Source organism: Mustela nigripes, chromosome 1 (genome assembly GCF_022355385.1).
Source record: "Mustela nigripes isolate SB6536 chromosome 1, MUSNIG.SB6536, whole genome shotgun sequence".
NCBI lineage: Eukaryota > Metazoa > Chordata > Mammalia > Carnivora > Mustelidae > Mustela > Mustela nigripes.
The window spans coordinates 132,048,998-132,076,885 of NC_081557.1; the positions used below are offsets into that span (position 1 = coordinate 132,048,998).

General features: G+C 38.0%; 1 protein-coding gene across 1 annotated transcript; it reads left to right on the forward strand.

Moving 5' to 3' along the window:
• The first annotated feature begins 100 nt into the window (after positions 1-100).
• Positions 101-27,678, forward strand: LOC132000293 (histone PARylation factor 1). Its single transcript, XM_059374086.1, has 8 exons — positions 101-245; positions 3,658-3,817; positions 5,850-6,039; positions 7,785-7,883; positions 16,389-16,539; positions 20,570-20,657; positions 24,758-24,930; positions 27,407-27,678. Exons 1-8 carry the CDS (start codon positions 198-200, stop codon positions 27,536-27,538), a joined length of 1,041 nt encoding a protein of 346 aa, XP_059230069.1. The 5' UTR covers positions 101-197; the 3' UTR covers positions 27,539-27,678.
• Positions 27,679-27,888: the final 210 nt, after the last annotated feature.

Genomic DNA, 27,888 nt, shown 5'->3' on the forward strand with positions numbered 1-27,888 from the left:
CCCCCGCGCGAGTGGGCGGAGCTTCGGCCGGCCCCTCCTCCACCCTGGGGGGCCGGGCTCGGGCGGAGCCTTTCCGTTCTACTTGCACGGCCGCCGCTGCGCAGGATTCCAGACGGGAGTCTCTTGAACCGGAAGCAGTCGGCGGCTATCGGAAGCAACGGCGGGACCCGGGATTCTGCTGGCGCTGCAGCTACAGAATGGCCGGCGGTGGCGGGAAACGCAGGCCCGGCGGGGAGGGGCAGCAGGTACCGCTAACAGAGGATGTGTGGGATCCTCAAGGCCGTTTGGGTGATAAGGCAGCAAGGGACAGCACGTTGCACTTATCCAGTAGTCACTGGGTCGCTGCTGTGTGTGCAGGAACGGCGGTCTGCGCAGGGCGCTGTTTTCTGCTATGCTAGGGTTTGGAGCAAAGAACTTTGAAATTTTCATTTTCTGCCCTTCTTCTGGTGGGGTTCCTGGGGAAGCCGATTATGACAACCAATGGTTTATTGGTTCAACCAGCAACAAATTGATTAGAAACCGGTTGTACGCCAGGCACTGTGCCGGGCGCCGCGGTTTCTAGATGCTTGGTGCCGCCACTGCCCCATGTACAGCCCCCAGCCTGCGGAAGCTGGGCACAGTAAATATATATTTTACTGCGAATGTTTTGTTTGGCATTGTAACGCTGTTGTTGCAAAAGTGCTGTGGAAACACTGAAGTAGGATCTAAGTCCCAGGGGGTTGCTAAGGAAATCTTTTAAGGGCAATTCAAGTTGCACATGACCCTTGAAGGAAGAAAAGAGAAGGGATAAGAAATGGAAATAAATGTAGAGGATGTTTGGGTACAGCGGAGTTGGGCCTGCACTCAGAGATGGGAAAGAGGGCCCTGATCGTAAAGGCAATGATGGGGGGCATAAAGTATTTGCACATTCTCATACTTTTATACGATTTCAGAAGTTCTGCAAATACTGCTGTACTCTTAAGAGAGGCAGGCAGGAGAAAAGTGCCCTTGTGATAAGGACAGTTTTCAGAATTACTCTGTATTCTAAACTGGTAGAGCAGGACAGTGTTAGCTTAATTATCTGCTAGAGGACCTTAGTTCTGGGCATTGCTTATATTAGGTCATGCTTTCTAGATAAAGACTGAAGGATGAGTGTAGCCTCTGAAGGGGACAGGTGCCCTAAATTCTAGTTACTGGGGATTTGAGGATGCTGAAATCATGTGTGAGTTAAAACAAAGCTGAAAAAAATCTTTATTTCCAATTGAAGGTGGTATAAACTGCTTTGACTGAGTGATAGTATTAGAAATAAAATATCAGAGATGAAAATGAGTCTATAGAGACCACAGCTAACAGTAATAGCTAGTGCTTAAATATTATGTGCTACGACTGTTCTGTGTATTTTTACAAACTACTTATTCTTCCTAACAATCCTGTGATACAGGTACTACATGCCCTTTTTGTAGATGAGAAAATAAGGCACAGGTTAAGTAACTTCCCTAAGGTGACAGCTGGAAAGCAGGAAGGTCAAGAGTCAACCCAGGCAGCCTAACCATTAGGAAAAACTGCCTTTCAGCAAGGTAGTATAAGGCTTTTCTAACATCTTAGGTTTGAACGAGTCTTTGAAAGCCTAACCAAAGACTGCTGTAAAAACAAAGGAGAATAGGTCAGCATTTGATACGTTCCTGCTGTTCTGTATGTAACTGGAGAAGCAGCATAAAGTGGATAAATCTGTGCTTTGGAGCCAGCCCACCTGGGTTTTACTGCTCCACTTATGGGTTAGGGACTTAGGAAAGTTACTTAAGTTTTCTCATTGTAAAATGTGGATAATAGTATCTAACTCTTAAGAGGGTTATGAGTTAATTCACAGAAAGTGCTTAGAACAGTGACCTGGCACATGGTAAGTGCATAATAAGTATTATTTAGTATTGTTTATTACTTACCATTTTTACTATTAATTATTATCAGCATGCATTTTTGGATCCATATTTCAACAGCCTTTTTGTTTAATTTTTTTATGACCTCAGACACATTAAAATCCTTGGCACAGTAAACTGTTATTTGTCAATGCATGGTCCTCTTTCACCTTATTTAATAATATAAGAAACACCTGTGAACCCATTGCCCTACCCCAGAACTGAAACCCTGACACTAGCTCTACAAGTGTTGCTCACTATCTTTTTTGCCTAACTTTCTGTCACCTCCATTTATGTAGCTACCATCCTCATGTTTTCCCTTGCCTTCTTTTTATAGCCTTATCACAAACAGTATTTATTTTTTGTTTTTGAATTTAAGAAGGCTATTGTGCTGCATATAAACTTCAAGGACTTTTTTCCTTCATTCAACATTATATTAAGACTGATCTGTATTGTTGTGTGTGGCTGTTTTCCTTTTCACTAAGAGGAATATCCCATTGTTTGAAATCCTGTAACTTTTTATCCTCTTGTCAGTAGGCATTTTCATTTGTTCTCTTTTCTGCTCTTAGAAAGAGAGCTATCAAGAACATTCTTGTATGTCATCTAAATCATAAATATATTGTGTAGACTTTGATACATAAAGTAGCATCAGTAAACTTGAGCTTACTGGGAGAATGGAAGAATATAAATATGAATGAGAAATATCTAAAAATTTTTCAGCGTCACACTGGACATTTTGGGCCCATTTAAGTGTTTGTTCAGGGAGCTAACCCTGTGCATTGCAGAATGCTTAGCAGTGTCCCTGGCCTCTACTAAATGTCAGCCCCCTTTCCTACTAAATCTGTAAGAGCTAAAAAGTTCTGACATTACATGTGCCCCTGGAAGGCAAAATCACTCCTGTTGAGAAGCACTAATAGAGGTGGAAAGGAAGAATAAAAAGAAAGGAATTTAGTCCAAAAAGAAAGGATCTAGGTTCCTAGAAAGAGGAACTTTGCTACTTACAAAACTAAAGATATGTAACCTCTAACTCAGAATTTTATCTTTTTTTTTTTTAAGGTTTTATTTATTTATTTCTTTTAGAGCAAGAGGGATAGGGAGAAGGAACAGGAAAGGAAGAAGCAGACCCCCCCTGCTGAGCAGGGAGCCCCATTTAGGACTCCATTCTAGGATGGGATCATGACCCAAGCCAAAGGCAGTTGTTTAACTGACTGAGCCACCCACACGTCCATCAGCATTTTATCTTTACAGACATTTATCAAATAGGCATTATAAAACCTAGTGTACTTATGCAATGAACATATTGCAGAGATATTAGAGATTGAGTTTTATAACATAGTTCTGACATTAAAAGGCTTTTTCTGAAATAATAGTTTTAGCTGGTAAATCCACTATTATCCAGTTATTTCTGACAATTGGCTTCTGGTGTGATCATTGAATCTATTTAAACAAAAAGCATAATGACCAATTTACCCAAAGAAGGCAAAACCTTCCTATTTCTTATTCTTCCTGCCCTTTACTTTTTCTTTAATATTTTTTCTTTTCTGTTTCCATTATCTTAGAAAAATATATTTAAAGACTTGCTGTGTGCATCCTTCTTGATCGCGATATATTATACTGTTTTCCTTTGCCCAAAAGAATCCCTAAATTCTGTTCAGAAATACCATTTGTAGAGTTGAAAGGAAAACATGTTTTTCAGAGCTGGGTGAACAAAAATGAGCAATATTGTTACTTTTGGAGAAACAAAGTTTTGTATGCTGATTTTCAGTGTGAAAAAACAGTTGATGTGAAGAAAAGTAAATCCTGTGAAGCTGAGGTCTCCAGTGACCTTCGGAAAGAAATAGAAAATCATTATAAGCTTTCCCTACCTGAAGACTTCTATCACTTCTGGAAGTTCTGTGAAGAACTTGATCCTGAAAACCCAGCTGGTGAGTTGCTCCAGAATCATTCTCCTGCTTCTACCAGTGGAAAAGACAGTAGGAAACTGCACCAAGGATCTAAGTTCACAGAAAAGGAACTTTCTCAAACATGTTTCTAAGAGAGATATAAAATAATGCTGTGATAATATGTGACTATCTCCTGTTACACTGGCAAAGGTAAATAATTCCACAGTGCACTTTGATGAGGGTTTGAAAGAAAACAAGTGCTTTGATACGTTGCAGGAATTTTAGTATGACTTAGCAGTTCTAGTTCTAGGAACTTCAGGATTAGGTGAACTAAAAATCATGTTTAGTGATATTTATTGAAACTAAAATGGGAAATGGTCTAAAGCCCATCATTAACACATCTATCAGTGGATATTCATAGTTTTAAAAGAGCAAGGTGGATTTTAGGTAATGATAAGGTATGGTGCCTAAAATATTTCAAGTGAGAAAAAAAATGTGTATAGAGTGCTACCATTTGTATTTTTTAAAAAGTCAAGGACACACATATTCTTATGTACCTTATGTGTCCCTATGCTATCTCTGAAAGGATGCACAAAGAATTGATAATGGTTGTGACAAAATTACTTTTTACATGTTTTCACAGATGGGAGAGAAGTACTTCCATATGCTACTGATGGAAATGTGGATTAGTAGATAACGGTGAATTTTGGCATATAGCAGAACACTTAAACCATGCAGCAACTTGTCTAAAAATATTCATAACTGCACAAACATGTATTAGCAAAGGGGTGCTGGGGTGGCTCAGTTGGTTAAGCATCCAGCTTTTGATTTTGGCTCAGGTCTTGGTCTCAGGGTCATCAGTTCCCAGGCCCCCTGTTGGCCCCACACTGGGTGTGGAGCCTACTTAAAACAAAAAACAAACCAAAAAGTCATATATTAGTAAAGATATTCACTGAAGCACTGTTTAGAAGAGTTAAAAAATAACAAGCAGTAAATGTCTGTCAGTGGACTATTGTGCAGCCATTAAAAATTATGAAAAAATATTTAATAGCATGGAAAAATAATCAGAAAATTTGAGTGCAGAAAGAATGGAAAACAATAAAAACACCACAAAACAGCATGGTTTCCTTTGAAATAACTCTATATATAGTCATACAGGCAGGAAAACATTGTTATTGTATACCAGACTAATAACCTCGTTATCTCTATAGGCTAACGAGATGGGTGATTTTAGTGTTTTTGTTGCTTTGAAAATTAGTGTATGCTATCTTAAGCTCCAGCTAAGCTGAACTATTTTTCCCCCTTTTAAATAAGCTGTTTTTAGGCTTTTATTCATGTTGCCTCGTCAGAATTTTCTTCCTCTCTCCATCCCTATCTTCTTACATATCCAGGTCCTGCCTGGAGTGCTTATTCTCTCTTGAAGAAGCAACAAGGACCCACCTGATGCTGTAAAAGCATATTTTGAGCACATATGTTTGAAGTTTACATTCCATAATTCTAGTTTTATTTAGCAATCTCCCTTTGTGATCTGTGGAGGGAGAAAGAAGATGGAATCATCTAGGGTTAGGGTTAGCCAGAGACAAAGGAATTGAGAGTGACAGTTAGCTGAGGTAGAGGGAAGGGAATGGAAATGTTTTCATTAAATACATTAACTGTTTACCCTCCTTAGTGCACATTCACTTACTGTCTATCTTGTCTCTCCCCTAATATGGGTGTGCTACAAATATTTGAGGCTAACAACAACATAGTAATGAGATAAGGTAAGTGTTCTAAGCTCTAAAATGCCCATGAGAATACAAAACCGTTTTTGCTTTGGCCAAAATAAGAAACAGCAGTATGTTTGAAATGTAATCAGTGGTAAATTTAAGAGAAAATCTTAAGTGTAAGTGCCACATTTTCATTCCTCTGATTTTTCATTGAGTATTTATAACTAATGTCTTCAAATGTAACTGAAGCTTGGAAGTTTTGTGTTTTTTGTTTTTAAGAAAATTGCTTAGATGTAGTTTACAAATAAAAGACATGATTTCCTATCTGCCTTCAGAAAGTTATTGTCTACATAAACTTAAATTTATAGATTCACTTTCCACAAGCCTTGGACTTCGATTAGTGGGTCCTTATGATATCCTTGCCGGAAAACATAAAATGAAGAAAAAATCATCAAGCCTGAATTTTAACCTTCACTGGAGATTTTACTATGATCCTCCTGAGTTCCAGACCATCGTTATTGGAGATAATAAAACTCAATTCCACATGGGGTATTTCAGGTAAAGAATCTTTTCTTCTCTAAAATGCAGCTACAGGGCCTTCTAATGAGTATAAATAGGCATTCGCTGGACTCACCCAAGATGGAGAACATATTTCCCTCTGATTGGTGGATACATAGGCTTCTGGTGTTCTTGATACTGCCATTCTAACCTACCCTAGGATGAGTGAACTCTTTAGGTTTAACCTCACTGCTGATACCTTTGTGGTTATAAATTTTCTTTACTTTTTGGGTTTAGGAGCACTCTTTTAGCCCAAGGAAGATAATTTAGAGAATTGCCATGACTTAAATTAGCCATATGCTTCTAGGGGCCATAAGAATTAAGAATGTGCTTTGGAGTCAGACTGGTTCTATTATCTGAAAGACTATGTGCCAGTCACCTTTAGTCATTGTGACTTTCTGTGACTCAGTTTCCTCTTGTAAAAATGAGGATAATAGGGCGCCTGGGTGGCTCAGTGGGTTAAGCCGCTGCCTTCGGCTCAGGTCATGATCTCAGGGTCCTGGGATCGAGTCCCGCATCGGGCTCTCTGCTCAGCAGGGAGCCTGCTTCCTCCTCTCTCTCTCTGCCTGCCTCTCTGCCTACTTGTAATCTCTCTCTGTCAAATAAATAAATAAATCTTTAAAAAAAAAAAAATGAGGATAATAATTATATCTACCTAGTAGGAATATGAAGATTAAATGGGGGTTGCCTGCGTGGCTCAGTTGGTTAAACATCAGCCTTCGGGTCAGATCATGATCCCAGGATGGATCAAGTCCCGCATCGGACTCCCTGCTCAGCAGAGAGTCTGCTTCTCCTTCTCCCTGCCGCTCCCCTTGCTTCTGCTTGCTCTCTCTCACCAAAAAGAAAAAAAAAAAAAGGATTAGATGGATATACATGCAAGTGCTTGGAATGTTAAGAAGTAGAAGTAGCTTGAGAGATAAAATACCTTGTCCACTTATACCAGTAGAGATGCTGTTATTTAAAGATTAACTGTAGGGTAATAGATGAAGTAGAAGAAACATGCCTATTGAAAAGGATTGTGGGGTGCCTGGGTGACTCAGTTGGTTAAGCAACTGTCTTTGGTGTAGGTCATGATTCCAGAGTCCCGGAATCAAGCCCCACATTGGGCTCCCTGCTCAGCTGGGAGTCTACTACTCTCTGACCTTCTCCCCTCTCATGTTCTCTCCCTCTCTCAAATAAATGAAATCTTAAAAAAAAAAAGAAAAGGATTGTGGTACTACAGAATGCACACAGGGCTGAGGATTGAGTTATATGAATTCTGCTTTTTGCTTTGCCATTAACTTACTAGGACCTTGGCTGAGTCCTTTTGTCTCTCCAGTGTTTCCTTGATTGTAAAATAAAAGGATTCGGTGTCGCGCGTGTGTGTAAATTTTATCCTTTCACCTCTCACATTTTACAATCCTGTTTCTTTTTGTTTTTCCCACCTTTTTTTTCATAGACTATAAAACGGGTAGAGAGGATTGCGTATAATTTTCCCTCCTTTTGACAGGCCTTATTACCCCTTTCTTTGTATTTAGGTATATAGGTAACTAGGACTAAGAATTTTAATTTTAGGATTTCTTCTATAAGTAAGATTTGTTGTAGATATTCCTAAGAAACTTAAACTCTAAGTCTCCTAGGAACCTGGCAAATTTGTTCCAGTTTCTTAAAAACCTGCATACATAAATTGTTGTCTATAGGCCTGAAATTCTACTTGCCTGATAAATCATGGGCAGCTAAATTTTTAATCTCTTTTGCTTAAACAGGGATTCTCCTGATGAACTTCCTGTATATGTTGGTACAAATGAAGCAAAGAAAAACTGTACTATTGTTCAAAATGGAGATAATGTGTTTGCCGCAGTCAAGTAAGAAAATATTTCAATCTCCCTCCTATTTATAATATTTGTTTGCAGTTTTTGTACTACTATATCAGTCCACCACTGAGAGACATTGAGGTAACTAAAATTTTACATTTCTAAAGATCATTTCCATGACTTGCAGTATTCTTATCCACACTTCTGCTACTTTTCACCAAAAAAAACCTCTTTTATAACTAATTATTTTATTTAGGGAAAATATTACTTAATCTTGACTTCATTAGTCCCATAGCAAAACCAAAAGATATTTTAGACATTTTAAATACCATCATTAAGAGTCTATTATAAGAACCCATTGTGTACAGTTCTGACCAAGATTTAATACGGTGAAAGCAGATGCTTATAAATTGTTGAATCACTCAATATATTGTGCACCTGAAACTAACATAACACTATATGTTGACCATCTGAGAATTTAAAAAAAAAAAGTCAGGTGCTCCTGAAATTCTTGGAAGGGCCAGTGGAGATGAGTCTCAGGGAGTGCCAGTTGTGTGGCAGCACTGGCTCACTCTGCCATCATCAAAAAGCTGGGGCAATCAGGATCCGCTCATCAGTGGCCCTAGGACCACATCGTCTTTGACTTAACCTGTGGTAGTAAAAGGGATGCCCTGCCTCTGTGTCTCAGCCATGATGGAAGCTAAGGATCAGGCACTGACATCGCAGCTGCACCTGTTAAATAGAGCATCAGAGGCCTCTAACTGGACTCACTGGTAGAAACAGACACCCTCTCCACCTAGTACTTCTTCCTGCCTTTCAGTTTCCAGGGAGTTGTTTCTGTTTGAGAAAAGCTAAGTCCCACGTGGAGCTTGAGCTAAAGAGTAGTCTGAGAGATGGAGCAGCTCTAATGTGAAAGGGATTCAGAATGGAGCCTTGTGAGCTGGTTCACACTCTACTAGCCATAGACGTGATTTGAAACCATCTCCCTGCAGCTGGGCAATTCACATTGAAATAAAATGAAGAAAGCCATCTTTGTCAATGTAAACATTAGTAGATCATGTTTTCTGTGACCTCTTTTAATTCCCTATTTATTTATTTTAAAAATTTTTATTTATTTGACAGAGACACAGTGAGAGAGGGAACACAAGCAGGGGGAAGTGGGAGAGGGAGAAGTAGGCTTCCCATGGAGCAGGCAGCCTGGTGTGGGGCTTGATCCCAGGACCCTGGCATCGTGACCTGAGCTGAAGGCAGAGGCTTAGCGACTGAGTCACCAGGCACCCCTAATCCCCTATTTTTAAAAGTCTTGTATTCTCTATGACTTAATGGTGCAAATTTGCAGTGAATAGAATTTAAACTAAGCCAGTGCTCCGTCTAGACTGCTACATACCTACTGATGTATCTAAAAGAGGAGTTGTTTGGTAGATGTCCAAAAAAAGTTGTTTTTTATCTCCTGATGCCTCTGAGTTTTTTATAAAATGTTTCTTCTTATTTATATATTCTTTTAGGCTATTTAGATTTATTCAGTTTAAATTGGTGGTCTCTTTATTAGAAACTATAGTTGTTTACTTGCGTAATTTCTGTCTCTTGCATTAACTAACATACAAGTTCTCTGAGGGCAGAGAGACTTTTCCCCATGCACCTGCCCTTTCATAGATGCTCCATAAATAATTTATTCACTCTACAAATACTTAGATATGGAAAAATGCCTAATTTTTCATTAGTCTGTTAGTCTTACTAAAAATCTTTTTAAAAAAGAAAGATAGAGTGGTTGTCTAACATAATCTAAGACTGTTCTGGGTTTTTGTTCTGTTTTGTTTCACTTTTTTAGCAGAAAGAAAAAAAAAATTGGTGATTAACTTATAATTTAGGTGAAGACCAGGAAGTATTTGAGTACCTAATGTTATTTCCTTGTTTACTTAAGTGAACTAATCAGAGCACTTAGCATATTTTTGTATCAACCTGAATAAGGAAGATCTTTTTAAGGAAGGACCCTTTGTAAGGAAGACCATTTGTCTTTTTAAGGAAAACCACTTGTAATAAACAATTTACTTTTATGCCCAGAGAAACTAGTTCTCTTTGTGCAAAATTTAATAATGGTCAAAGAAAGGAGTGCCTGGACTCAGTTAACCATCTGCCTTAGCCTCAGGTCATGATCTCGGGGTCCTGGGATAGAGCCCCGAGTCAGGCCCCCTGCTCCATGGGGAGCCTACTTCTTCCTCTCCCTCTGCTGCTGCTTCCCCTGCTTGTGCTCTCTCTGTGTCAGATAAATAAACAAAATCTTAAAAAAAAAAAAAAAAGATTTTTTGACAAATAATTAACATTGCCAGGTACTGAGCTCAGTAAACATTTATACCCCTAAGTTAGCAATTCCATTTCTAGCTAGCTGTTTCTCTCTTTTTTAAGATTTTGTTTGTTTGTTTACTTATTTGAGAGAGAGAGGGGGAGAGAGCACAAGTCAGGGAGGAGCAGAGGGAGAGGACAAGCAGACTCCATGCTGAGCACGGATCCTGATTCGGGGCCTGATCCCACAACCCTGAGATCATGACCTGAGCCAAAATCAAGACTTAGTGGCTTAATCAACTGAGCCACCCAGGCGCCCCTAGCTATTTATGTAAAAAATTTTGGACAGGTATACAGATATGTGTATATAATATATATGTATATAAAAAAAAAACTGGAGAAAACACCTCTATCCAGCAATAGGGAAAATTAGGTAAATAAATATGGAATATCAGGACACTATAATACCAGGTTATTGATTTGTTGATTTGGAAAGATGTTTAATACATTATGTGAAGAGGTCAAAAAAAGAGTAACATGGGGTGATTCCATTTTCATACAATCTATAAAATACTTACCTTTGGATCACAAAATTAAGAATAATTTTTTCTCTTCACATTATTTTCCCTCTAAAATAATTGTAGCAATAGTTTTGACCTCACAGATCTGCAAGGTTTCAGGGTCCCCAGACCATTCTTTGATAACTGCTATTTAGTTAATGGTTTCAGACCTATATATCAGAACCTCATGAGTTACTGGTTAAAAGTACTTTACCTTGAGCTCTGCAGGTCTTACTTCTAGAGATGCCACTTCAGTACATCTAGAGTAGGACTCAGGAATATCTTTTTAAAATACATCTTATGAGTATATCTAAATGTAGCCCAGGGCACCTAGGTGGCTCGGTGGGTTGAGCCTCTGCCTTTGGCTCAGGTCATGATCCCAGGTTCCTGGGATCGAGCCCTGAGTCCGGCTCTCTGCTCAGCAGGGATCCTGCTTCCCTTCCTCTCTCTCTGCCTGCCTCTCTGCCTACTTGTGATCTCTGTCTGTCAAATAAATAACTAAAATCTTAATAAATAAATAAATAAATGTAGCCCAAAATTATACTTCTATAGTTTTAATTAAGTTTAAGTGAACATTTGAAATGAGTAAACATTCATTTATTGAATGCTTACCTTGTGCAAACCCAAATACAATGTAAAACATTTGGTACATAGTAAAAGAATAAATGGGGCCAGTACATGGGTCAACTTGTTAAATAATCTTTTTTCCTTTTGCCTGCTGGCCCCCACATTTTCTGCTACCCTACCTTGCTGTCTTGGGTAATATGAATTTATTACTGTAGAAAATGATTTTTCAAACATAAGTTCTGAGTACTTTTTTCTAAAGATTTTATTTATTTATTTGACAGAGAGAGAAATCATGAGTAGGGTGGGGGAAGCAGGCTCCCTGCTGAGCAGAGAGCCTGATGTGGGGCTCGATTCCAGGACCCCGGGATTGTGACCGGAGCCAAAGACAGGCTTAACGCACTGAGCCACCCAGGTGCCCCTAAATACTTTTTGTAAAACTTCATTTTCTTGATTATTTTTGTTTTATAAAATTCCATTGATTATAATAAAGTTATTAATAATATGCACTCATAATTTTTTAAATTAACATATAATGTATTATTGGTTTCAGAGGTAGAGGTCAGTGATTCATCAGTCTTACAGAACATCCAGTTCTCGTTACATCACAGGCCCTCCTTAATGTCCATCACCCAGTTTCCCCATCCCTCCGTCCCCCTCCCCTCCAGCAGCTCTCAGTTTGTTTGCCATAATTAAGAGTCTCTTGTGGTTCATCTCCCACTCTGGTTTCATCTTATTTCATTTTTTCCTCTCTTTCCCTATGATCCTCTCTTTTGTTTCTTAAATTACACATTAGTGAGATTATGTGATAATTGTCTTTCTCTGATTGACTTATTTTCTTAGCATAATACCCTCTGGTTCCAGGGGCGCCTGGGTGGCCCAGTCAGTTAAGTGTCTGCCTTTGGATGGGACACCTGGGTGGCTCGGTTGGACGACTGCCTTCGGCTCAGATCATGATCCCGGAGTCCCGGGATGGAGTCCCGCATCAGGCGCCCAGCTCCATGGGGAGTCTGCTTCTCCCTCAGACCTTCTCCTCGCTCATGCTCTTTCTCACTGTCTCTCTTAAAAAAAAAAAAAAAAGTGTCTGCTTTTGGCTTAGGTCATGATCCCAGAGTCCTGAGATCAAGCCCCATGTTGGGCTTCCTGCTCAGCAGGGAGTCTGCTTCTCCCTCCCCCTGCTTGTGTGCACTTTCTCTCCCCCCTCTCTCTCACTATCTCTTTCTCCCTCTCAAATAAATTAATAAAATCTTTTTTTTTTTTTTTTGAGCCTCTAGTTCCATCTATCTCATTGGAAATGGCAAGATTTCATTTTTTGATGGCCACATACTATTCCATTGTTTGTATGTACATGTGTATATGTGTGTGTACACCACATCTTCTTTATCCATTCATCTATCGATAGACATCTGGGTTCTTTCTGTAGTTTGGCTATTGCGGACATTGTTGCTATAAATATTGGGGTGCAGGTGCCCCTTTGTTTTCACTACATTTGCATCTTTGAGGTAAATACCCAGTAGTGCAATTGCTGAGTCATAGGTTAGTTCTATTTTCAACTTTTTGAGGAACCTCCATACTGTTCCAGAGTGGCTGCACCAGCTTGCATTCCCACCAGCAGTATAGGAGGGTTCCTTTTCTCCCCTCATTCTCATCGTTTCCTGACTTGTTAATTTTAACCATTCTGACTGCTGTGAGATGGTATCTCATTGTGGTTTTGATTTGTATTTCCCTGATGCTGAGTGATATGGAGCATATTTTCATGTGTCTATTGGTCATTTTTTAAAGATTTTTATTTATTTGACAGAGAGAGATCACAAGTAAGCAGAGAAGCAGGCAGAGAGAGAGAGAGGAGGAAGCAGGCTCCCCACTGAGCAGAGAACCCAATGTGGGGCTTGATCCCAAGACCCTGAGATCATGACCTGAGCCGAAGGCAGAGGCTTTAACCCACTAAGCCACCCAGGCGCCCCTGATCATTTATTTTAAAGATTTTATTTATTTATTTGACAGATCACAAGTAGGCAGAGAGGCAGGCAGAGGGTGGTGGGGACACAGGCTCCCTGCTGAGCAGAGAGTCTGATGTGGGGCTCGATCCCAGGACCCTGAGATCATGACCTGAGCCGAAGGCAGAGGCTTAACCCATTGAGCCACCGAAGCGCCCCTGTTTTTAGTTTTTTGAGGACGCTTCACGCTGCTTTCCACAGTGGCTGCACCAGTGTGCATTCTCCCAAATAGTGCATGAGGGTTCCTGTTTATCCACATCCCCACCAACACTTGTTGTTTCTTGTGTTGTTGATTTTAGCCATTCTGATTGGTATGAGGTGGTACCTCATTGTAGGTATGTATGTATGTATGTAATCTCTCTACCCAGGATGGGGCTCAAACTCACAACTCCAGATCAAGAGTCACATGCCCTTCTGACTGAGCCAGGCAGGTACCCCTCGTAGATTTTGATTTGCATTTCCTTGATGAATGATGCTGAGCATCTTTTCATTTGTCTGTTGACCATCTGTGTGTCGTCTTTTGAGAAAGGTCTGTTCATGTCTTCTGCTTATTTTTTAATTGGATTATTTGTGATTTGGATGTTGAGTTGTAGAAGTTCTATTTTAGGTACCAACCCTTTATTAGATAGATCATTTGCAAATATCTTGTCTCATTCAATAAGTTGTCTTTTAGTTTTGTTGGTTGTTTCCTGTGCTGAAGCTTTTCATTTTGATGTAGTCCCAGTAGTTCATTTTTGCTTTTCTCCCCCTTGCCTCAGGAGACCTTTTTGGAAAGCTCTTGTTATAGCCGATGTCAGGAAAGTTATTACCTGTGCTCTTTTCTAGGAATTTTATGGTTTGAGGTCTCACATATAGGTCCATAAGCCATTCTGAGTTTATTTTTCTGTTTGATATAAGGAAGTGGTCCCATTAGCTTCATTCTTTGCATATAGCTATTCAGTTTTCCCAGCACCATTTGTTGAAGGACTTTTTCCCACTGCATATTCTTGCCTTCTTTGTTGAAGATCTAATTGACCATACATTTTTGGGTCTATTTCTGGACTTTCTATTCTGTTCCACTGATCTGTGTCTATTCTTATGGCAGTACCATACTATTTTGATTACTAGTTTAGTATAAATTAAAATCTGGAAGTGTCATAACCTCCAGCTTTCTTTTTCTTTTTCAAGTCTCCTTTGGCTATCTGTGATCATTTGTGCTTCTGTATTTTAGGATTGTTCTAGTTCTGTGAAAAATGCTCTTGGTATTTAGATAGGGATTGCATTAAATCTGTAGATTGCTTTGGGTAGTATGGACATTTTAACAGTATTCTTCCAATCCATGAGCATGGGCTGTCTTTCCATTTGTTTGCATCATCTTCAGTATCTATGGAAAAAATTTGATAAAATGAAAAATTTCAGTATTTCTAAGATCTGCATAACTTACTGAGCCAGTAATTTCCAAATGACCACTGAAGGATTCATTCAAGTTTCAAAGTATATCCCAGCAGATTTAATGTAACAGAGTATAAAATGGTCATGGTGGTTGTTTCAGCTTGCATATTTCAACTTTAAGCATCACAAAGCAGAGGAGTATTGGAGATTAGGCTTGAAGCCAAGAGAGCAAAGCTTAATAAACTGATACAGAAATAGTCATAATAATGCAATAATTACAGGAAGACAGCCACTAAGTGCTTTAAATAGTGGGAAGTCTTCATAGAGAGAATATTTTACCTAGACCTTGACAAATGTATAAGAACTTACTACAAAGAATGGAAAGAAGGGTGTTCTACGTAAGGGAATAGTATGTGCATGGAAATATGAAAACAAGTGGCACAGAGTACTTGAAGGTCTGCCTAGATGCACCCAGACAGGGTGAGGAAGACTATAAAGATTGATTCACCTAGGCCTGACATGATTAGTTTGCTTTTTATGGTTAATGTAAATACATTCTCTTTATATGTAGCTGGTCAAGATTGAAGGTAACGTTAGGTGTAATATATGTACTGTAGACAATGATTTTGTAATGATTTATGTAATGAAGACAATGATTTTGGTGGTCTTGGCTTCTGTGTATTTTAATCTACTCATACTAAGTCTATGAATTGCATAAGATGATTATCCTGTGTGCCTCAGTTCCCTTATTTGTAAAATGAGGATTCGAGTAGCACCCACTCTAAATGTTTAATCTCATTACAGTGCCCACCCTATAGCAAACTATCAAATGCTAGTAGTGAATAGAGGCAAGTTTCCTCCTGGGAGTATAGAAGTGGATATAGAGGAAGGGGATTAGGTCTGTGTCCAATGGAGTGCTGCTTCTAACTCTCCATTTTACACTTGACCTTCTGCTCTGCTGGAAAAGTCTTATTAACCTGCTTGTAATAAAACAAGAAGTTATTTCTGTAACTGACATTAATGTATTGTACTATTCACGTACTTGAAAATTATTTCAGGGGTGCCTCAGTTGGTTAAGCATCCAAGTCTTGATTACGGTTGGGTCATGATCTCAGTGTCATAAGATGAGCCCCGTGACAACCTCTGCATTGGGCATGAAACCTGCTCACGATTCTCTTTCTCCCTCTGCCCCTCCTCATCCTCTCCCTCTGCCCCTGCTCGCTCTGTCTAAAAAATTAAATAAATAAAATTATTTTGGATTGTGCTTATGTATAAGCTTTTAAAATAGCTTCGATTTCCCTTTACAGTTTCTAAATTTATCTTAACACAAATTTGTAGATAACATTTGAAAAAAATCTGCTGATCTTAAGTATTTTAAGTATCCTCTGGCTCTTTTAAACCCCTTTTTGTTATCTGCATACTATTTTTCTCTGTTATGCCACACTTCTCCAAAGCAGTATGCCATATGTTAATGTCCAGTGATATGATTTAAAATTGGTTTGAATCTCAGCTTTTAAAATACCTTTTATGTCTTAATTGAAGACATTACAGAATGCAGACTTGAATCATGTTTGCTGTTTCTGTGACTGGTAGTTTTTTTTTTTATTGATAATTGCTTTTCTCTTGTTTGAAGAAGTTTGTTAAGGGTTCTGAGACAACTGCTGGTAATTATTCTGCAGTCTTTCTCTTGCATGGAATTTGATGTCTATAATATACTCCCTTAGTGTCCTGTGTCCTTAGTACAGGAGCCTACATAATAATGAGGGCTTTTACTTCTTTTTCAGATTATTTCTGATGAAAAAGCTTAAGGAAGTAACAGATAAAAAGAAAACTAGTCTCTTGAAAAACATAGATGAAAAACTCACAGAAGCAGCCAGAGAACTTGGGTACTCACTGGAACAGAGAACCATGAAGATGAAACAGAGAGATAAGAAAGTACGGTTTAAATCTGTTAGTCTCAGACTGTTTTGCTACTCAGTAGGATGTTTTTCTCTCTTGATTCCTTCCCACGTACACCTTATCCTTCCTTCTGCCCCATCCCGAGGAGAACTAGATGTCACCCCTCGGGGGCTCGCTCCAGGGCTGTCCGTCCCCTGGATTGCTAGAAGGGTGGCACCAGGGTACGGTTTGGGTGACTCTCATCAGTTGTTAGACAGACCGAGGCACGAGCAGATGGTTCTGCTCTGGTTGCTAGCTCATGCCAGGACTTCCCTTTCTCTTCATCTTGTTTGACCAGTTACACATCTCATAGAACTGAGTGAAAGCAGCTTTGTGCATAGTATTTACCTGCATTTCTTCTTTAATAGCTAAGGATCATTGATTTCGCTCAAGGTGTTTTGGGAGAGTAGTTTTGTGAAGGTATGCCTTAGAGTGCTTCAGTTAAGGGCTTCAAAGGTAGTTTCCTTTCGGAGGACAATATGTGTTGAGATTTGCTCATTTTCTGCAGCAGATGTGTGTCTAAGCAGTCCTGTCTCCTTTTCCCATATTGATTCTATTACCATTTCCTTTTGCATCTCTCCTAACACTTGCATTGTGAGTGGAGAGTTTTGTAAACAGGAAAGACTTCTGGGTCTTGGATCCTTTTGGTTTTTCACTTAAATTTTTGAGAAGAAGTTAACAGAAAACATGGAAGAATTCTGCTTTGGGGTAAATGAGAATTCTATAGGATTTTGTTCTTATAACCTCTGGTGAGGAAGGAGATTTCTCACGGGGGAATGAGGGCACTCCAGTTTCACACCATTATCTGCTGTGACAGGTTCATCTGAAAGTTCTAGGGAAATTAAGTACTGGTTATTCCTGGATAAACTAACACTGGTAACTAAGTAGTTTAGTGAATTTGGTTATTGAAAATCCTACTTCAGCAGCAGGCATGATAGTCACATAAGTCATAGTCACTAAACTGCAGTCTCGGCAAGTGTTCCTTTAATCTTAGAGGCCAGAAATAATTTCTAAAACTGCATTTGAACGAAAGCCACTGCAGTGGGACATTTTTAAATTACTTAAAGATGTTACGTGGCCATTTACCTTCCTAGTTTCCATAGGGAGCCTCTCCCACCTAATGAGCATTTCTTGCCTTATACTTATGTATTCCTAACTTATCTTGACTAAAACCTGTACTTATGTAGACAAAATAACTGATAGAAAATTCTTTCATCAGAACCTTATTTTTTACCATCAATTATAATTTATTTCAGATGAGATTTCCTTAATCCTTCCCCATAATTATAAGATGACATTGGAGTTTAAATTTCATAGGTATATTTGTCCTGGCTCCCTTCCCTGTGCGTTTGTTGTTGTTGTTTTTTTAAGTATATATTTTTTCTGTCCACGAAATTAACTGGTAGGAACATAAAGGGAGAAAAAAAGAACTTAAAAGACAACCATGATCTTATCCTCCCAAAGACAATTAGTTGCTGATTTTGCTTTTTCTTCCTTTTCCATTAAAAAGGATGTTTGTTCTTATATTGTCAGATATTCATTTAATTCATATTTTTCTAGTTCTGAAAAATTCAGTTCCATTCATATATGTGAATTAGTGACTTTGTTCTTATGTAGGATAGTAGTATATCCATTCTAGTGTAATAGTGCACTATATAATACATGAGAAACAATTGTTTTTATACTGATGATACCTTGTGGTTCTTTGGAATGCCAAACCCTTATGAGTTACCTCATTCAATCTCTACAACAAGTCCGCAAACAAAGGAGGAATTATCCTGTGTCATAATCAGTAAATCAAGGTTTACAGAGACTTTGTTCCTTGCTTAAAATCATAAGTGACCTGACACCTAAATTTACATCTTTGATATTTAGCTTTTTTTCCACTCCATCTTACTGATTGGCCAAAAGCTACTTTACCTTTTTTTATACCTAGATTTCATTTTTAAAAATAAAAACTGGTTTAATATTGCTATAAAATGAAGGTACATCCTTCCATTGTTCCATCCTTTGGTGCTTTAGAATATTGCCCACTCTTGCACAGGGTGAATTTGTAACCCTTTTCATAATAAAATTAGGATTTTGGTACTTTGCTAATAATTGCTACCTCTTTATGGAAAATTAGTGCAGTTAGTCATCTGTAAAAAATATGGAAATATATACCTCCCATGGTTTTGTTGTGTGTCAGCCTGAGTGGAAGAGAAGATAGGCCAGTAACTATATAGATGTTTGCTTTTTCTGTCATTATCAATACTGTTTTATGACCTGCTTTTTTATGCTTGTGATTAAGATTATCATTTTGTATTGCTAAATTAAAGACCCACCTCATAAATTTCAGAATGGCTGCAGAGCAGTGTGCTGATGTTCATAGCTTAGGTTGCTTTAAACTTTTCACAAATAAAGACAAATCCTGCCATGTATAACCTTCTATACCTTTCTTTGCACACTTACTTGATTATCTCCTTGGAAGAAATTACCAGATGTAGTATTGCCAGGTCCAGAGTGATTTCAAGATTTAGATTTAAAGAAAAACAACAGTTTTTCTTTGCTGGTTTTTCATTTTGTGGAGTTTATTTTCTTCGTTTGCAGAACTCCCCTGTATGAGTGAAGCTAGTGTATGTTCCCAGTGTAGAAGCAATGTACCAGTGCCTGTTCTCCCCATACCCTTGCCATTGTTAGGTATTAGCAGTCCCTTTTGCTCTTTTCCATTTGCATAGATATAAAATGATATGTCATTGTTTTACTTAGTATTTCTTTGATTATAAAGGACATTAAATATTTTTCACTTATCTACTGGCCGTTTGTATTTTTTTGGTGAACTGCCTGAGGTTTGGCCATTTTTCTGTCAGGGTTAGAATTCACCTTTTCTTACTTATGTTTTAAGTTGGATGTTTTTTCCTTGTAAGACTCTTCTATAGTTTAAAGACATTAATCTTAATTTTTATTATTGTATATATTACAGATATTTTTATCAGTATCTTTTGCTCTTGATTTTTGATCAAATTTTATGTAGTCAGGTCTGTCTTTTCCTTCTCCACTTTAAAATTATTAAAAGTGTTTGCCTTCTAGAAGTTTCATTGGTTTTATTTTTATATTTAATCCTGACATCCAACTGCAAATTATTTTGGTATAAAGAGTAAGATACAACAGTGACCTTTTTTTTTTTTTTTTTTTGCAAATGGCAAGTTGTTGTCTGAGAACTTATTTTGAATAATCTGTCCCTTCTTTTACTTAAGAAAGAATGAAAGAAGCAAAAGATTGGGGCATCTGAATGAAATAGATTTTAAGATCTAGAGACTTAGGTGAGAAGACTTTGGGGCTTGGGTCCTTCTGTCTTGGCAGTTTTCACTGGCTGCACAAGTAAGTGTAATATTCAAAGTAGTTGTTTTGTTAAGGAAGGACCAAATAATAATACCACTTGTGCATGAAAAGAATGTAGACTGGAGGGTTATGGTGGTCCTTGTGGTTGGGCCTGTTCTTGTCTTTGAAGATTACCACTTTCTAAAAGATCACTGGTTATGTTATTTTGCTTCTGTAAAGGGCAGCACAAAACTGAAAACTGCCCTATTTTGGGGAAGTTTGCAAAAACAAGCCTGAATTTTTTAGGTAAAAATGGGGGCCCTAAAGTTGGCGAGATGCACAAGAGGAATTCTGTTTTCCTGCTAACAGAAACTATTCCTTGATCTTTTAGGTTTAGTTCCTTATGCTTCCTACCCAGAAAATACAGAAAGTATAGTGACCTAACAGAAACTTACATACTGGCTTGCCTCTTATAATAGGATGCATTGGCATTCTTTCCTCCCAAATCAGGGTGCAGTCTTCTGAGTGCAGTTAGTAAAACCCATTTCTTCATGTGCTTAACTTTTGCTGATTTTGAAGGAATAATAATAAACTTCAGCGGTGGACTCCAAAATGAATGTCATTAAAGGTTACATTTTGACAGACGTGTTGAGAGTTTGTCATTGTTTATATCGATGTGCCATGTCTATTTTGTCTGTTTACCAATGGTTTTATGTTTTTTATTTAGGTCGTGACAAAGACCTTTCATGGTGCAGGCTTGGTTGTCCCAGTAGATAAAAATGATGTTGGGTACAGAGAGCTCCCTGAAACAGATGGTAATGTATTTCTTAATGCATATGTGTGTGGTAAGGTTTTCCTTGTACTGAGAAGAACGTAAGTATGCTTTTTGTGGGACAATCAGTATTATGGATAAAGAGCAAGCTCAAGTTTTAGGGTCAGTCGGGCCTGAATTAAAACTAGGTTTATAGCTGTGTAACCATAAGCAAATTACTTAACCCCACTAAACTTTGTCTTTTTCATCTCTAAAATGGTTAATAATGGTGAATACTATTCATATATAGGGATGTTTGGAGTGTAAAGAGTATGTAAGGTTTTAGCACAGTGCTTACCTAATAGGGCTCAAAATACGGTGGTTAATTTTAAGAGTTTAAAGAATTTTAGCCTATTGCCTGGGTTACTTTTTTTGAACTGTTTCAGACATTTGACATTATAGTCAATTTACTAAATAATTACTGAAATAGTGTGTGGTTTTATAGTCCTTTGTGAAAAGTTTTTCATCTGTGTGTAAGATTCTTTAGCTTTCAGAAGCCCAAGATCCTGAACTGCTTCGTTTATAAGTAACAAAAACTCTGAAAATGGACTGTATATATAAATCTAATTACTGATATTTTGAAAAAAGGGAGGAAAATCAATTCTCAACTCTTTCCCCTCTCCTCCATTTCCTTCTTTCTTTGAACATCCCTTTTGGCATTCCCTTATATATTATCCTTTTCCAAGGAGGATAAAATTTAGGAGGAAATAAAAGCACTTGCTCAAGAACCAAGTAGTCCTGCCCAAACATGTAATATTGGCTATCCATTTTTTCAGAACAGAACTAGTCAGCTTTGATTGATAGTCTCTGGGGTTGGGACCTAGAGATCTGTATTTTTAACCAGTTTTCTAAAGCAGCTGTTCTCAAACTTTGTTGTGCAGTCTCCAGCCGAGATTGGTGTCTTAAATCACAGCTATTCATGTGTAATTATTTTTGCTGTACCCTTACCTCTTTAGAGGAATTCCATGGGGAAAATATGACTGAGCTATACAATATGGTAGCCAGTAGCCACACATGGCTACAGAGTGCTTCATATGTGGCTAGTGCAATTGAGCTGAATTTGCCATTTTAATTCATTGAACTTTAAAAACTGACACTTAAAATTTTTAATATTGATCATATGTTGAAGTGCTACTATTCGGATATGATGGGTTGAATTAAATATCTTAAAATTAGTTTCATATATTTAATATAGCTACAGAAGAAAAAAACCTTAATTATATAGGAAGCCTACATTTTCTTTGGACAGGCAAATCTGTCCTATATCTCCTTTCTGAAGTCAGAGATAAATCAGTCTCTAATGGGGAAGGAGTGAGTATAGGCTCTTGCTATTTTCTGTTCAGTCTTTCTGCTTATACTCCAACCTTCTGCCTACCTGTGTGCTGGTGCACTCAGAGCTTTATAAAGCAGAATTACTGTCTTATTTGGGAAAGTCTGAGAACCTTTGTAGTGGATCTAAGAGTCACTAAAACTTCAGGGGTAGTAGGTATTAAATTGCAATACCCTGGAGTAAACCTTATTACCCTACCCTGGTTGTGGTTCTGTATTTTTATATCCAAAATCACAATTTATCTCTACTTTTTGCTAACATTCTAGACATTAGATCCTTCTGTGGTTTAATTATTTTTGTTTGAGAAGGCAGCAAGCCATAAAGTTAAGGACCTGGTATCATCTTGCTTTTGCCTAGTGTTGTTTGCCAGGAACTACAGTTGATTGGCAGTTTTTATTAATGTGCAGCAGTGTTCAGCAAATCACAATGTAGATTGTTCGTAACCAGTTTTCCCTTTGAAACTGCTTAAACGTAACATTCTAACCTTGCAAATAAGATGCCTTTTACTGAGAAATTTATGTCATAATAGATTTTTATCAAATTATATATATACACACACACACATACACACACACACACACACACACACACACACAATAATCCTCACCCCACTCTTTAAAGTAGGTCTTATTCCCATTTTCAGGTGGAAACTAGATCTTAAATTTAGGTCTTTCTGACTAGTGTGCTTACCACTAACCAAAGAATAATAGCTTATCTTAGCTAGTTGCCCAACTTTAACTTTGGCACAATCACTATGGCTTAGCTTAAGTCTTCCAGTTGTTGGTAGTAGAAGGATAAAATAAGAACCAAGTGTTGAAACTTCTAAATCATTGTTTTGAATAGTAACACTTAAGGTAGCATTTTTGAGTGGTTAATTTAAGGTCTCATTTAGATATTAAGTTTGGGCTTCTGTTACATGAATTTTTGTGGAATTTTTTATTGGTGGAAGAACAGATTTTTTCCCTCATACTGTTGGTGAGCTGAATATTTTCTTCTCTGTTTAGTATAGCTTAGCAATTGTAACTTGCTTATTCTTTTGTAGTCCATATATGATTTGCCTGGAGTGAAAGTAGAAGACATCAGAAAGTGATAAACTTTAAATTACTTGCTAACAGAAGACAAGTAGGTCTTTAATTCCATGCCAGCTCTAAGTGAGTTGTAGGGGCTGCCTGGAGCACTGTGGTGAGAAAGATTCTAAGGGTCTCAATAGATTAGTTACATCTTCTTTGGGGTCAGGAAGGAACCCATTTTCTATCCTTAAGGTTTTGATGGAGGCCAGATATGTTTCCTTGAAATGATTGGCACTGATTTTTTTCTAAAGAAAAGGAAAGGAAGCTTATGAAGTTTGTATAGAGTCTTTTAAAAAGTTTCAAACCAATAAATGTGTCACAACTATTTAGAGTCAGGAACATAGGTGATACGTGTTAATTTGTTCAATGGTATACTTATCTACCAAAGGTGAGAAAACGAACAAAGTAACGTTTTGTGACTTCACATAGAGTTTGTATTATTTGTGGTTGTCACAGCCGAATCAAATATATTCAAATTCGGAGCTTAAAAGCCCTGGTATTTCTTTACCACTCTTGATCATCTTACGTAACTGTAGTTAGTATCAATAGAGTATTGTGCCTTATACATAAAACTTAAAATTATGTATCATTCTTAGGTGTAACTTGTTAATATTTTAATGAATCTTAACCTCCCCCCAAGATAGCAGCCACTTGGTTTAGAAGTGCATTTTTCGGGGCGCCTGGGTGGCTCAGTGGGTTAAAGCCTTTGCCTTTGGCTCAGGTCATAATCCCAGGGTCCTGGGATTGGGCCCCTCATCAGACTTTCTGCTAGGAGGTGAGCCTGCTTCCCCCTCTCTGTGCCTGCCTCTCTGCCTACTTGTGATCTGTCAAATAAATAAAAAGCTTTAAAAAAAAATACATTTTTGTTGGTTGGTTTGAATAATATCCATTTTTTTAAAATTATTGGTTTATCCTGAGGAAAGTATTGGTCAAAAAGGAGGTATGATGAAGTCTGATTAATGTTAAGTACCTTCATACACATCCTGAGATCTGATGCACACCAATATCCAGAAAGTAGTGGGGAAAAAAGTGTTGAAAGCCAAAACAAAAATGTTAAACCACTGACTTTTTAAATTTAGAGTTTAGAAGTTTTTTCTGTGTTCTTACCTCAAATTACTCTTTTGCTGTGCCCACACTTCGGTAAAGGTTTAATTCAGCAATGACTTCTTATTTCTTATATTGTCTTTTTCTGTATACGTATGTTTTTAGTAGGACAGGTAGGACAGGACAATAAATAATAAACCTTATGGCCTGTTTTGGTTTTGTTCTCTTTTTTAAATCCAGCTTTTAATATGGTCTAGCCCAGAGGTGGCCTACATATATATGGTCTCTGTTACCATAGTTTCTTTTTTCCAACTGGTTAAAATGGAAAGACATTTTTAGTGTGAGGGCAGTTAAAAACAGAGGGTGGGTCAGGTTTGGCCACAGTTTGCTGATCTGCAGACTAGCCTACTAAAAATCTTCAAAAGTTTATGTATAATCATGATTGCAACTAGATCCATAGTAAAATAGTCACACTTCGCTAATATATAAATCTTTTTTGTTAAGCCATTTTTCTTAAATTATAAAGTTGTCATTTAGTAGTGCCACCCAAGGTGGCATTTGTTGTACTAGTAGAAATTGTTGAAGAAAAATCCAGCTTAGTATCTTTTTATCTTTGTTGATGGGTGTGGATCATCTTTTTGTATCCTTGGTTTCTTACAGCCGACCTCAAGAGAATTTGCAAGACAATTGTTGAGGCACCAAGTGATGAGGACAGATTAAAAGCTTTTGCTCCCATTCAGGAAATGATGACTTTTGTGCAGTTTGCTAATGATGAATGTGATTATGGTATGGGGCTTGAGCTGGGAATGGATCTCTTTTGTTATGGCTCACACGTGAGTAAAAAAAAAAAAAACTCTTACTTCCTAACCATCACTGAATCTCTCTTCCCTACCACACTCCACATACAGGCATACTACAGCATGCACATTTATGTCCCCACTAGCATGGGCAGGATATAAAGTCATCTTGTGTGTTCAAATGAATTTTTTTTTCCCAAAAGGAACTTTTTGGTAAGCATCTGTCTGAAGATGTTTATTTGAAATTAATCTTATATTCTGCCAGAGGTGAATAACCAAGATTATTTGCCTTCAGGTTTCCATTAAAGTGAATTTACTTATTAGACATATTATACAGCTATATGTCCTTTAGTTATGTGTGTGGCTGTGTACACATACCTGTCATAGGGCTCTGTTTGGTCTTCTGTTGTGGTGGGGGTATTTGTTCTATGCTTGAATTCCTAGATGAAAAATAAATACTACAATAGTCCCTAGCCTCCGACCTGGCTTAACCATGACTTCCCTTCCTATGGTTTTAGTTACCTGTTATCAGCCATGGGCCAGAAGCAGATCCTCCTTCTGAGATACTGTCAGGAGGGCAGTAGTAGCCTAACACTGTAGGACAGTGCCTACGTCACTCACCTCACTTCATCCTACTATGTACGCATTTTGTCAGGTCATATCATCCTCAGAAAGGTTGGACAGTATTTGGAAAACCACCACATTCATGTAGAACACTAAGACTGTACTGAAGCTATCTTATTACTTGTTAATCTCTTATTGTGCCTAATTTAGAAGTTAAACTTTATCATATAGGAAAACATAGCATACAGAGGATACTGTTTGTGGTTTTAGGCATCTACTGGGGGTCCTGAAACTTATCCCTTGTGAATAAGGTGGGGGGCCACTGTATCTTAAAATAGGCTTTCAATGAAATTACTTAAAACATAGGATTTGGGGTTTTTTGTTTTGTTTTGTTTTTTGGTCATGACCTTTGCTTATTAAATAGGAAAGATCTACCTAACAGTTAAATCAGTGCTTATTCGCTGTAGTTGCCTCGAGATGTAGTGTCTGTAGCATGTTTCTGGAGCTAAACTGTTTGGTTTTAAGTCCCATCTTCCCCACTTAGTAGCTGTGTGGTTTGGCATTTTATAGCTCAGGAACACCATTGTACCTGTCTCTCTTAGCTATAAAATGTCTGCACACGTGCACACACACACAGACACACACTCCTTTCTCATTTAACCTATGATGTCACCTACCAGCCATAAAGAGGTAAACCGTCTTGCTCAAGTTTGCAGGCAGTCTGGTTCCGGAGTTAGTGTCTAAATCAGTAATTCCCAAACTGTAAAGTGCATACAGATCTCCTGGAGATAATGTTAAAATGCAGACTGTTTCAGTGCATCTGGGGAGAGGCCTGAGACTATATTTGACATGCTCCTGGGTGTTGGTAAAACTGCTCCTCTTGAGACTAGTGTGGGCACCAAGACGAAACCAGTGGCTAACTCCAGCATGTAGCACAGCCGTGTGGAGGGCTGATCAAACACAGATTGGTGTACTTACCCCGACACTGCCCACCCTCCCAGTTTTGATCGAGTTCTGGGGTGAGTTTTATGAATTTGGATTTCGGACCCGTTAACCAGGTCAGGCTGATGCCACTGGGCAGGAGAGTCTGTTTTGAGAACTCTGCTCCAAACCGTATCAGTGTGTTTCTCTGCCTACCTTAGATATGGCTATCAGTAAATATAATCAAAATGTTTAACAGCCAGAATAACAGTCATTGACCAATCAGAATAATGCTGGGCTTGCCAAAATATGTGAACATCAACTTACTTAAAAATGGTTTGAGTACTAAACAACATATGAAAAGGTTTAGCACTGTACTGAGCATCTAGTAAGTGCTAAATGCCATCAACAGAAGCATTGCGAGGTTTATAGTGTTTATATATGGTGTGTGTGTGTGTGTGTGTGTGTGTGTGTGTGTGTGTATAAATATATAAATAAAATAGCAGTAGTCTGAGTCACTTGATAAACCCAAGGCAGTGACTTAAGCAATGGAGCAGGGTTACAGGGTGGGGTCGAGGAGAGAGAATTTGAAGATAAAGGGGAATATTATTTGAAAACTCAGATTCAGCATAGTGCTTCGTAGAGTAAACACCAAGGAAAATAATGATTAAAGTCTTACCCGGTAGGGATAGCACTAGAGAAGGAAAAGCATTTGAGCACATAGTTCGGGGAAAGTAAAAAGGATGATGATCCTTATCTAAGGGATTAAGAAAGCTTAAAATTTTAACTTAGTTTTCTTCTGAATTTTCTTCAAGATGTACCATTAGTCTTTTAGAACTATAGGACTGCCTTTTGAACAGAGTGCTAGGTGTCTGTGTGAATTCACTGTTCCTAACCAATTTAGAAAGTAGTTAAAATGATTTGGAGAGTATGCTTTGTTAAACAAGAGCTTTTTCAGTGTATTTTTTGCTACTTACTGGGGCATCTGCTATATCTCTACTTAATGTTATATTCTTTTATTTTTCAGTATTTTCATAAAGTTGCTGGCCAGCTTTTACCTCTTGCATATAATCTGTTGAAGAGGAATCTCTTTGCAGAAATTATTGAAGATCATTTGGCAAACAGAAGTAAAGAAAACATAGACCAACTTTCAGCATGAATGAGTTGGCTTTCTTTCGGTATATATTTTAAAGCGTTAGTATTAAATTTGTGATTTTTGTTTTTAAGGAATACAGAAAATAAATTGATGGAAATATTTACTAAAAACTTCTATAAAGCTCTTTTAGCCCTTTTCTTTCATGTGCAGATCAATGGCAGTCAGTGATCTAAATGGTGATGCCCTAATCACATCTGAAAAACAACCGAAGTCCTCCTCTTACGTGTCACAGGAAGTCACAGTCTACTGCCTGTGGATACCAGACCTCTCATCAGGGAGTCCTGTTTTCAATACTGAACATATAGACAACTAAAAATTTACTCCTCAGACTTGAATTAATAATGGCTATAGCT

Excerpts from the sequence above, each read along its gene's own strand:
- LOC132000293 (XM_059374086.1), top strand. The coding sequence starts at position 198 with ATGGCCGGCGGTGGCGGGAAACGCAGGCCCGGCGGGGAGGGGCAGCAG. Across the intron at positions 7,884-16,388 it reads AATGTGTTTGCCGCAGTCAA|ATTATTTCTGATGAAAAAGC; the intron begins GTAAGAAAATAT and ends CTTCTTTTTCAG. Across the intron at positions 24,931-27,406 it reads TCTTTTGTTATGGCTCACAC|TATTTTCATAAAGTTGCTGG; the intron begins GTGAGTAAAAAA and ends TTTATTTTTCAG.